Source organism: Lepisma saccharinum, chromosome 25 (genome assembly GCF_977018435.1).
Source record: "Lepisma saccharinum chromosome 25, izLepSacc3.1, whole genome shotgun sequence".
Taxonomy (NCBI): domain Eukaryota; kingdom Metazoa; phylum Arthropoda; class Insecta; order Zygentoma; family Lepismatidae; genus Lepisma; species Lepisma saccharinum.
In genome coordinates, this window is record NC_139253.1 from 17,565,644 (window position 1) to 17,578,515 (window position 12,872).

Genomic DNA, 12,872 nt, shown 5'->3' on the forward strand with positions numbered 1-12,872 from the left:
GTGTTGGGCTCTGATTCGGGACTGGTTGTAACTGTTTGCATATATGCAGTTTACTGCCACACAAGCGGTCATTCGTCAATCTGGTCACAAACTACACAAGCTGGAAACATTGTTAGGATGCAATGGCGACACCAACCCTGCCTGTTTATGACCTGCGAGGGGTGGAAATGCCACTCCCTCAAAATTTCTAGAAACATCGAAGTGCTCGGTTCCTACACTGACATCCACTATAGGCAACATCTGCTGCCTAATAGGTATAACTTGACAAGTTTAAAAACAAGATGCTGCAATCCATTGTTTGCGCACCTCACATCACATTTCCCCACTCCATTGTCTGCGGCGACGTTCATTCGCAGTGTTGCAAACTGGAGGGAGCTGAAACCTCTGAGAATTTTCAACGAAATTTGAATGTGAAAGGCATGAATTAGTATCCCGTCACCTACGCTACCTATTGATTGCGCTAAATTCTAAATACATTTTGATATTTTCCCTTTAAACCTTAAATGAATGAAGTTATATTAGGGATATTTCTTACCAGCATAAGAAATGTATGAAATAAAACGATAGAAAAATGAAAAATATATAAACGATAGAACTGAGCTCACCTTCTAAATGTTTTCCAGTTCTCCTTATTCAGTTTCACTCTCCCACTCATCCGAGTCTGTGTCTACCAATGAATCTGTGTCCGTGTCTGAATCGGCTTCACCAAGTCTAATTATCAGTTCATCTACACGCTCGTCCATAAGTCCATCTCTTTCAAAGTAAGAATCTTGCAGCCAAGAGTAAAGAGCATGAACATTTCAATGCTTTAGAAAAGAACACAGGCAAGCGTGTTATCAGATTGCGTTCTCGTAGTGATTGTTGTACGATAAACAAACGAACCACCACCCCACTAGTTAAAAAAAAAAAAAAAAAAACTGGCCACTGCTCGTTGTCGCATTCAGAAAATGAAGTCATTCGCCCTGTAGTTTCTCTTCGTTATAAACCTTAGTTTAGTTTAGTTTAGTTTGTTTGCGTCCAAGGACTACCGGTGTGTACAAATTACAGTACATGGTAATATAGGACATGTCAATACTTACATTACAATACAATATTACATTAATAGATTTTACAAATACAAAATATATAGCCAAAAATTGTAAAAAAAATTGAGTCTTACTCTGGTATTATCAAAATCACAAAAAAATATAACATGAGAAGATATAGAACATTGCAGCCTAATTCTAGGTGATACTAATTATCCATTTTCATTTGACATTTAATTTTACAAGAATAATATGTGATTATACTACATTATGTACATTTGTCTTATGTAAAAGTCGCTTCCATGTATTCAGCTATAGAATAAAAAACATGCTTCAGAAGCATTGATTTTATCTTGTGCGTAATACTACAGTTTACGATCGGCGCACCGCACGCATTTTCAAAGGCCGGATTAAATAAAACGAACCACTGATATTATAGAAGCCTGCATGCACCGTCACGCTAAACAGTGAAAATTGTTTGTTATGTTTGTTTTAGCTTAATTTTGCTGAGTTGGTACCACTGGTACTCTCAACGCCAGACCAGTGAGTAGAAGAGTGGTGGGGAGATGATGTAATAGGAAGTGCTCCGCAGCGATCTGCGCATATCGGGACTTAACTTGTCAGGCTATAGCCATAGTCAAGGTGAAGTGATCAGCATGAGACTCCAGCCAGTACTCGTTCCCCCAGATTCACCAGAGCCTCTTTGATTAGAGGTTTGGTGATAATTGGAGCTGGGATGTTGCCTGAAAACTCCACCTGAGATCACTCACTCCGGGAATCAACTACACGTTCTGTAAAAACAACCCATGCAGCCTTGTAACTCAGTCCCATAATTGCTGTAGAGAATGGGTTCCCAGAGTACATTGTGCTGCATGATGGTGTACTCTAGCAGACAAAATATCAACTTCTACATCAGTGTGTGTGTTCATTGTAACATCTGGTGTAGAAAACAATATTACTGAGGAGTCATGGTACTGACTAATAGCCTTCATACCAAGCAAATGCAAAGAAATAAACAGTGCAGATGCAATCTTATGTCATGGAGGATAAATGTTATCCTTCATTCGCCGTTGAGGTGTGCCTGGGAACACTGAAGCAGCCTTTCTTTGTTGGTGGCTTCTATACTCCATGAGGCCTTAAAAAGATCGCTTCGCGGGCTTGCAGCAGACGACAATATCGGGGTGTGTCTGCAAGAACCAATCAGATCCGCGAATGAGTGAGCCTGGTTGCCACAGCTAGCTGGCTGCACCCTTCTGGAAGGGTGAGTGACCTCTGCCTGTTGCTACCTCGGCCTGTTTGTTCGGCTGAGGAGCAGACGACATGAGAGTATTGGCAACAGTGTGCGAGCGATGTCTGCTGTTAGCCTGCGAAGCGGCCTTTCTAAGACCTCCTGCAGTATAAGCTGCACAATTAGGATAGTGATTTCTGTAGGAAGAGGGAAGGGTTGTTTTATATATGAAAAGGCAATATCATAAAATTTATGTACCTTACGGTTGTATTTCAGAAGCATTCTGCATCCTTGTCTCGTGGTAGTGAAGAAACTGTGCCTGCTCCAGTATCTGATATGGGTTTCCCTCTTCCAGAAGTGACAACAATAAAGTCTGAAATGGAAAGTGCTGATTCATTAGTTTGTGAACAATCATCTCTGGAGAATCTTTGGCTTCCAGATGAGTCATGTGTCAAGACTGAAACCAAATCATTCGAAGATCCTCCTAATGTTGACATCAATTTATCCAGTCAGTACATTGATGAAACTTTAGTTGATAAAGTTGAAAGTGAGAGTGATGAAAAATTGATGCATTTTGAAGGCACAAGTGAGGAAGCTCCTAGTGAAAGTGAAGGATTTTATCCGTATGACTGTAAACAATTTGTGGAGAAAGTGCCAGCTGAGGATAGTGACAATGATGCGTTAGTATTAAGTGATGACGAGGACAGGAAGAAGAATGCAGTGATCACCGAAGAAGTGGAAGGCCAAGGGACAGATCCTGGAGAAAGGTAGGTGCAGGAAATTTTAGTACAAGGATTGAAAGCGAACATGACAGTACTAAAATTCAAAATTGGACCTTATTACGTACGAGTTACAATGCAATTAATTTATTGAATATTGCCACCAATGCTGCAGTGGTAGTGGGTTATTCCATACAAGATCATCCAGGTATCCACCCCACCATCTCAGATTTGGATGACATTTGGTGCGTGATATCTGTGGATAAATATAATAAGCAATTTTTTTCATTTTAGGAATATCAACTCTAGTTTGAAATTTATAGTTCTTTAAAATTTTTCTGCCATTTGATGGAATTTTTTGTGAATTTACATGCTCTACTTCACATTGCTTAAAAGTTTCAGACCCAATTATTAACATGAAAGTTTGAAATTTATCATAATACTTAATCAAAATTTTATATGGCGTTTAATATGCACATATTTGCTTTTGTAACTTTTCTATTAATTTTTACAAACTTGGACTTATTCCCATCAGTGTTGGCTATTTTGCCTGTTTTTTGTATAAACAAAATACAACTGTGTGGTTTGCTGTTTATGCAGATATTCAAGTTTGTAAAATATAGACCATTATGAACCACACAATGAAATGCATGGTTTTTACTAAGCACAAGTAGAAGCACCTGTTCAACCATATTCTGGAAGTATGTACGTGGGTCATTCCACGTCAAATCAACGGAAATAAATGCACCTTTCAGATTCATGTCAAGAGTGAGGCAGTCAGAAATGATGACAAGAGATGTATGCATCAATGTTTTTATTGTTGGATCTTGGAAATAGATTGTGAAGGGGTGAACTGTTGCCTGGGCATTGTTCCAGTGGAAACCTTGGGCTGCATCCTGGAGAATGAATGAATAGTTGTCAGCGAAGTCGCAGATTACAAGATAACCACCTTCTTTCAGAGATTGCTTCAGATGGGTGAGGTAACTGGACTGTTGACTAGCAAGAAATGAGTGTTGAAGAAGTTTCGGAAGTTTTTCAAAAGTTTACTGATGAATTCTTCAGTAGGTTTGACTAATGTCTACTAATACACAAAAAATAATTTGTAAACTAAATGTGAGGAATACTGCAATCTCTGAGGTCAGTAACACACTGACAAGATGGCATACAACTTTCCGTGCGATGAAATGCACAAAAAGAATATGGAAACTAAATTTGAAACAATCCTCCGTTGCAGTTTTACCTGGTGCCGGAATCAGCAAATAGACTTCTCCATTTCTCCACACATCTTTCATATGACGTACTGAAAATATGCTTCCAACATGTGATTCGCTCTGTGTGCGTAAAGCTTAATGCCCACTGAGACGTGGAGAGACACGGAAGCAGAACCCAACTGATGCATTTCCGACGTCTCAGTGGGCGATAACCTTCAAGATAACCTGCAGACTTCTGGGACGGAAATTTTGTGCTTCTGTTCCCCACGTTTCCCTGTAGTGGGCATTACACCATTCGATTTCAGTGGAAGCAGACAACAGAAGTCCTGTTGCCACATTACTCAGTGTTTCTCCGCATCTCAGTCACTGGGTGGTGTGCTTAAAAGGCATTGTTGACAAACTGTGATTGTACGTCTCACACCGAGGACTGTAGCAGCGGCACTGCTCTAAGCATAACATGAACTCGTTCTTCAAGGTCATACCAATCACTACTGGCAGACTTGACAACTAATTCAGATGAATGCCTTAGAAGCTTTTTTTTTAAAAGTATGAGTGTGGGGACTTTTCAAACGCACTGTATGAATGCTAGAGCGCCAAATTATACCACGTGTTCTTCAGTACTGACTAGGCTATAAGCCTATGGTCGAAAAAACCCACTACCATAAATTGTTCCTTGCACCAGTCTTTCCAATGATTCATGAGTTTGTTTTTTACTCAAGGTAATAAATCTGTGTACCATAATCTGTTGAAACTTATGTGTTGTAAATCTCTGGCTATATTAGCATATATGTCCACTCGTTCATTTCCCAAATTAATATATAATTATATGCTTTAACATAACTAAATTGTATATCAATGTTCCTTTTACGAGCCAATTGAACTTGTTGAATTATTAGAATATTGAATATAAACTCATGGCATAATTTAGGATAAGATGTAGATAAAGCTTGTAATACATTCAAAGCATCTGTAAGATAAGATTTTTTTAATAACCATCGGATATTCTACTTTGTACAGCTCAGTATAATGCTTAACTTTCCACAGTGAAAATTGATGAATCTATAGGTAATCTAAACTGCTTGTACTTTCTTTTCTCTGGGATGTAATAGGCGCATCCTACCCCTTGGTTATCCTTTGAACCATCAGTGTATATAATTACGTGTGTTGGCCATTTTTCTCTGTACAATGCATGTAGTCCTAGATCTCTGAAGTGTATTGTACATTGTGTTTTTAATGGTCAGACGAAGCAAAGTAATAAAAATTTTGCATTGTAAATATTTTAGAGAAAAAGTAAAAATGAGTCAGAATATTCGCATTTTTGTGCGAAATTAGTCAAATGATGCCATGATACAGATAGAAATATGCAAGAGATTCGCTAAGTTTAGCACATCAAAATGGGAGCCCAGTTCTACCACCCGTGCCCAACCTTTCCACTATGTTTCCTGTTGACTACAATGGTGTCAGGCAGCCCAAGTCATCACAGCAGGTCTGCGAATCCAAAGTCCTTCGACCGCTGGTTTCTACCGCTCTTGAAGGTCTGGTCATAAAATACCTTTTTCAGTCCCCATGTTTACAACCACAGTAGGCTTTCTGTGACCGGATTTTGGAGGCAATACGAAATTCGGGGAGAGAGGTTTAACAATTTTTCCATTTTTCAGGTTATCTGAAATTTTGTATTTTGTATAGGATTTGCTCTCCCAATTTTTCGTAACTTCTCATCTGACGAAAATATATGGTAAACAGACTCAAAAATTTTTCGTTTTCTTCAGATAATCTACACATGCTAATTACTGTCAGATATTATCATCACTCAGATACTAGAATATGAATCATACAACATAACGCATGACCTTTGTGTTTATCCTGGAGAAATATCCCCCCTCCCCCCACCTCCTGACATTTGGCAAGTCTTGCGATGACTACGTAAAAATGTCACGCTTTGCCACTGTTAATGGTATATCAAGTTGATAAATCAAAGGATGTAGGAGAGTGAAAGGCTTGGACCGAAGTTCTGGGTCTAAGTAATGGCAGTATACAAAGAAATATGAGGTTGTTTGTGGATTTATAACATCGGCTTCAGTCCATTGTTTTTGTATTTCAAACAGTTTATTAAATGGATGAGGATGATTTTCCCAAGATTTAAGGAGGAATTTTATTGTTAATTGAATCCACCTGTGTCTCAAGCATGTTTCTTTGTTCTCCATATAAACACTTACATTGGGGCTTGATTGCATGAGACCTAAAGAAATTCGCAATGCTTTTCTTTGTAATATGTCTATTTTGTCGAGTAGACTGGATCTTGCTTCCCGGTAACTAAAAGCTGCATAATCCAGAAATGAACGAAAAGCATTTTTATAAAAGAGAAGTAAAATTTTTGGGTGCCTACACCATTTAGTTGTTGTCATACTACAGAGTATATTTAAAAATAACTAAATATTTGTAAATTGCATAATGAGTGTATTCCATGTAAAGCATTTATCAAAATACACACCTAAATATTTGTGAGTATCTGTCACCGGGATGTCGGAAATTTGTAGAATATTATTGGGATATGTGCCGGAATTTTGGATTTGCTTTCACTAAGGGTCGATCCTGCATTGTAGAACCATTCTTGTAGGTTGATGATTAATTTCTGCATTTTTATTACGTCTTGGGTTGCATCATCTGTAGTACTATAAAAACAAAAATCATGTGCATATTGTACTATCTGGAATGGATAAAGAGCTAAGGTATGCATTTCATTAGTGTAAATATTAAATAATAAAGGACTCTATGGTGCACCTTGAGGAATTCCATTTGAAGTAAAGCGAGGGTCACTAAGTTTTTCTGAGAACCATCCATGCATCTTTCTGTTGGAATATACGTAGGTTCCATATAATTAACAATAGTTGGGGTGAATATGAAGGTTTTCTAATTTATTGAAGAGCATATATAAATTCATTGAACCATATGCTTTTTCTAAATGTATAAAAAGACTAACAGTATGATCGATTAAATTTACTATTTTGAATTGGAGCACTAAGGATGGCTATTCCATCTTGACTGCCATAATTAATTCTAAAACCAAGTTCAGTAGGATAAAAAAACGATAATGTTCTAGTGTCCAGGTAATTCTGAAATAGATTGTTTGCTCGAATATTTTTTTCTAAGACTGAAATTAGCACTATGGTTCTGTATGATGTTGCGCAATGAGGTTGTTTGTGCACTTTCAGAACTGGGAGAACTACGTAATTTTTACGTTCCCTTGGTACTACAGCAGTACAGAATATGTTGCAAGTATATCTAAACCTGCTTCCGGTAAATATCTTATAGCTTCATAAGGTATTCCATCCAAGCCTGGTGCTGTGAGTTTAGCATCATTCATTATATTTTTTAGTTCCTCTGTAGTAACAGGAGGGAATTCTTGTGTAAAATTTGAATTATTGTCCTCCATTTTATCATATGGAAGATGTACCGATGGCGGAATCAATTGCATTAAAAATTGGTATTGCCAGCTATTATCTATTGGCTGTTGATGAGGTGAATGTGGTTTATGTGAGGAATTAAATTTATGCCACACGTTTCGGGATAATTCCTGCATGTGTACTGAATTGCAATATTTAATCCACGCTTGACGTTTGGCTTGCAGAAATATTTTCTTTGCTTATGCTATTGACTTTTTCCATAATATACAATTTTCAAGGGCGGGGTATGATACAAATTGAAACACACTCTTTTTTCGGTTGTTTTTTGCCGTCTCGCACTCTGTGGTCCACCAATGTATTTTTCGAAATATTGTTTGCGAAAAATTGATTCTGTGAACTAAGAATGTCTAACACTTCTGTGATGATTTGGAGTAATGTATTGTATGTAATCGGTTGAGAGGATTTTATTCGATTTTTTTAGTATATGAGAATCTATTAGTACTTTATGAGAGAAATTTATTCGTTTTTTTAGTGTATGAGAATCTATCAGTACTGTATATGATCCATGATAGATTATTAATTTTAAAGAGAATTACTGGAAATATGATGTGTGGGATTGGTTGTGATGATAAAAATTGGGCATTATCATAAATGGGAAAATGATCACTGCCATGAAGTTCCTCCGCTGTGGTCCACTGTAATTTGGGGAATAATGACACTGATATTATTGTAAGGTCCATTGATGTGGAGTTTTTTCCATTGCATGGAATATGTGTGGGCGATCCATCATTTATGACAATAAATAGTTGTTTTCTATCTAGTCAGCAATGCTGGACCCAAGTCTATCTGATGTGTGTGTCCCCCAAATGACATGATGATTATTAAAGTCACCAGCAATAATGTATGGACTAGGGGTATCAATGCTTCTAACTCTGAAGGTTTTTATATTCTGAGAGTTGTAATTTGATGTAATATAAATATTTATTATTGTTATTTTTTGTCCTTCTATGGAGATTTGGATAGTCCGTGCTTCTATTTTGTAATCGCAGAAGAGTTTATGATGTTTGGATAATTGTACTTCCTGATATGGTATTGATTCATGGACATATATGCTAATACCTCGTTCAGGGTGGGCCTAAACAATAGTGAACAATTCTGTATGTTTCATATTGTCTGCCTTTAGTTTCCTGTAAGCATAGTATTAAAGGATGATATAACTACAACCTTGGTGACAATGAAGTTCGACCAGAAAGGAATACGTGATTAAATGCACAGAGGCATAGGCGGTGGAATGGGTGACCCGCAGAAGTGACGCATGTGTGTAAGAGGAGGCGTGTGAGCAGGCAAGAATCGTAATCCCAGCATGTTGCACCCAAGGTCACGTAAAGAACGAAAACGGGGAACTATATGCGTGACATTGAACTTCGACCAGGCACCAGACCCATACGGAAAATTCCAGATAGTGGCGCATTCAATGGAAGCATGACGTCACGGACATGATAAGGGAGTCTGCCGTATATAAGCGCGTGCTGTGCACCGAGGAACCGCAGTGCATCATCACCATGGCCAGGGGCAAACCTATTGACAACACCGTGAGGAGAAGAGAGGTGGAGTTGCAACGGGATGGACTCAGTGAACGGGAAATAAGGCACCAACTGAACTTACCCAAGTCAACCATCCACTGCATCATCAAACACCATCAAAATACGGGTACTACAGAGCCAGGTAAGGTCCCCGGTCGAAAATGCCTGCTGAGCGTGCGTGACCTACGAATATTTAGGTGCTATATCCAGACCAACAATCATGTTTCTGTGGCCGAATTACGACTGTGGACTCGAGAACGCTTTCACATTGAAGTGTCAACCAGAACCATTCGCCGTTACCTGCAGCGATGCGGTTACCGAGTGTACAAGGCGAAACGTAAACCCTTCCTTTCCATGTTGAACAAAGGCAATCGACTACGGTGGGCACGAATGTACCGGGGATGGACATTTCGGCAGTGGAACAGGATTTTGTGGCCGGATGAATCCATTTTCAATGTTGTGTACGGGAAAATACGGAAAACAGTCATTTGTCGGAAGGAGGAACAGAATGAAGCAAAATGTTATGCACGTCGGGTACAGAAACCTGCGTCAGTGATGGTATGGGGATGCATGATGGCATCTGGGGTTGGCCCACTACACGTCTGCGAGGGCATTGTGAATGCACACGCCTATACACGCATACTGGAGCGGCATCTTCCCACAGTGCGAAGGCACCTGTTCCACAGCCGGCGTCTCATCTTTCAACACGACAATGCCAGGCCTCATACAGCGCGGCTGACAAGAGAATGGTTGACTCGCCATCACGTGCGAACTCTGCCATGGCCACCATCGAGTCCCGACCTCTCGCCCATTGAGAATGTGGGGCGTGTTCTTAAGCGACGTGTGCAACAGAGGGGACCCACGACAGTGGCTGCTCTTATCGCCTGCCTGCAGGAGGAATGGCACCGCATCGATGTGGAATACCTTGAACGACTCGTCCGCAGCATGCCCCGATGCATTGCCACAGTTATTCGCCGACGAGGCGGCGTCACACCATGGTAAACAGGATCCCCTCTAACAGTGGTCGAACTTCAATGTCACGTGTAGATGGACGAAAATGTTTTATTTTGTGTGGACATCATACATTGCTGCGTTGCAGGGGAAATTTATGTTTTCCTTTGTTCCATGTAGCCTGCTGAATAAAATATATTCAGCATATGCATGTGTTCTCCTTCTTTCACAACGCACTCCTATATTTGTGACTGGTCGAACTTCATTGTCACTAAGGTTGTAACTAACTCTCTAGCCTTCTCAAACCCTAAGGTTCATGTTTGCAGCAACACAGGCCTTCCATCTGTCCCTATCCTGAGCAAGTTCTATTTACTCTTTTCCATCCATAATTCCATTTTTTTTTCCTGTAGATAGTTAATTAAATTACAAGGGACTCTACACCGATATCATTATTAACAAACCCGTCTAAAAATTTCCATTTAAGCGATTTAGATATGTATAAGCACACGCCACCTCTAGATTTGTTTAATCTACATCGAAGTAATGTGTAATTTTCAATGTCTACTATATTATTACTAACATTCGGTTTTAACACTAACAAATATAATCGTTCAGAATATTTATAATTACCGAAATATATGTTTTCTGTTGGAACTATAGTATATCGATGTAGTAGAGTGCCACTTTATTTCTTTTGTACCTAGATCTATACCTCTATTTTTTTCCATTGCCCAGCTGGTACATATTTTTACCTTTTGGAATTTTCTTTGACTCAGATAATGTTCAGAGATATATGCTTTTATTGCTACAAGAACTTTAAAATATATCATTAGTATTAATGAATACTAATTTTATGATGACTATATTGTTTCCAGGGCACAGGAGGTGTCAAATTGGGAGGAAGAAGAATAAACTGCATAAGATTTGCTGATGACATGGCATTATTCGCTGAGGATGAAATAACCATAAATAGTATGTTAGAAGAGTTAAACAGCAGATGTGAGCAGTATGGAATGAAGATTAATGTAAAGAAGACAAAGGCAATGGTTATAGGACGGAAACCAAGGAATATTAATGTGAGAGCAAACAGTGAAAGAATCCAGCAAGTGGATAGCTTCAAGTACCTCGGATGCACTATAAGCAGTGACATGAGCTGCAACCAAGAAGTGAAAATGAGAATCGCAATAGCAAAAGAAGCTTTTAATAGAAGAAAAAATGTTTTTTGTGGACCCATGGACATAGGTCTAAGGAAGAGATTAGTGAAATGTTTTGTGTGGAGTGTAGCACTATATGGTGCAGAAACCTGGACGTTGAGAAGAAATGAAGAGAAACGACTCGAAGCTTTTGAAATGTGGACATGGCGAAAAATGGAGCGTGTAAAATGGACAGACAAGGTAAGAAACGAAGCCGTACTGAAAAGAGTTGGTGAAAAAAGATCTATACTGGAGACCATCAAGAAGAGGAAAAGAAACTGGTTAGGACACTGTCTAAGAAGAAACTGCCTGCTAAGAGATGCCTTGGAGGGAATGGTTGAAGGAAGAAAAGTCCGTGGAAGAAAGAGATATCAGCTTATGGATATTAAATTAACTGGGTCGTATGCTATTACGAAGCGTAAGGCAGAGAACAGGGAAAGCTGGAGATTGCAGTGAAAACCTGCCAATTAGGCAGAAAACAATGAATGAATGAATATTGGAAAAGGGGGAGTGGTCATAATTAGATTCATTCTTTCCTTCTAATGTATTTTCAGAATCAATTCTGTAGCCTAAACATGAGTTTTGCCAAGGCAAAGTGACGTGTTCTTGTATGTAGACAAATGCAGTGAGTTTCCATTTTCAAAACAGAAAGGTGCTGTTGTAGTGGAGGAAGGGGAATGAGTTGTGTTTCGGTCATTGCAATAGAGTGTTCAAGAGAGCAGTGTGTTTTCACAGTCACAGCTTGACGGCCTGTCAACCAAGGAGTGTGAGTACATGGGCACTCTTGTTCTTTTGTGATGCCTTGAACTAAGAGGGTACACTTGTTCCAGCACTCAAGACCTGGCATTATGTGATTACATACTCAAATTTTGATGGTGATCCTTACCTGTCTGTTCGAAACATATGATTGATTTGTTGTTTTCTGAATCTTTTATTTCTTGATTTAAGCAGTAACAACTGATTAACATAAAGTTGTTGTCTGATAAAAGGTTCCCAATTTATATTTGACATCATCTCTTTCTCTGCTTTTACTGAGCAATTTACCATTGACCACCGTTCAGCATATTAAGAAGAAGTTTTACAGAATACTGAGGCAATGAACCCCACCAAGCAACTCATATTTCTTCCTAGTCCAAAGATGAGTTTTCCCTCACCAGAAGGTGGCAAGATGCCCTGCATCACATTATTACATTATTAGATTGAGAGTCATCATTTGATATACTTTGATAGCAGTGTTACCATCTGTGACTTCTTTTTGCTAGTTTTTGAGATGTCGACAAATAAATGATTCTTAACCAGAGGCAAACCCTGTTAGTAATGTTAAACATATGTTTGAAGTTACTAAATATGTTGGTAAAAAATTTCCGAATTTAATAAATGTTACCATTTTTTGTTAAAAACATAACCAAACACATTAAGGCCGTACTAAATGTGATTTTGCAGTAATTTTTCGATAACAGATTGCAGTACTGTTTGTCATGGCAACTGAGTGCCATGTTGCCAGATCTATGTGCATAATCAAGATAAGTAGAGTCAGGTTGGGCGATCAGGTTATTTA

At 38.7% G+C, this 12,872-nt stretch overlaps 1 protein-coding gene across 1 annotated transcript; it reads left to right on the forward strand.

Moving 5' to 3' along the window:
- The first annotated feature begins 2,565 nt into the window (after positions 1-2,565).
- Positions 2,566-11,349, forward strand: LOC145978834 (uncharacterized). The gene is made up of 2 exons (XM_083111712.1): positions 2,566-3,020; positions 10,997-11,349. Exons 1-2 carry the CDS (start codon positions 2,590-2,592, stop codon positions 11,031-11,033), a joined length of 468 nt encoding a protein of 155 aa, XP_082967838.1. The 5' UTR covers positions 2,566-2,589; the 3' UTR covers positions 11,034-11,349.
- Positions 11,350-12,872: the final 1,523 nt, after the last annotated feature.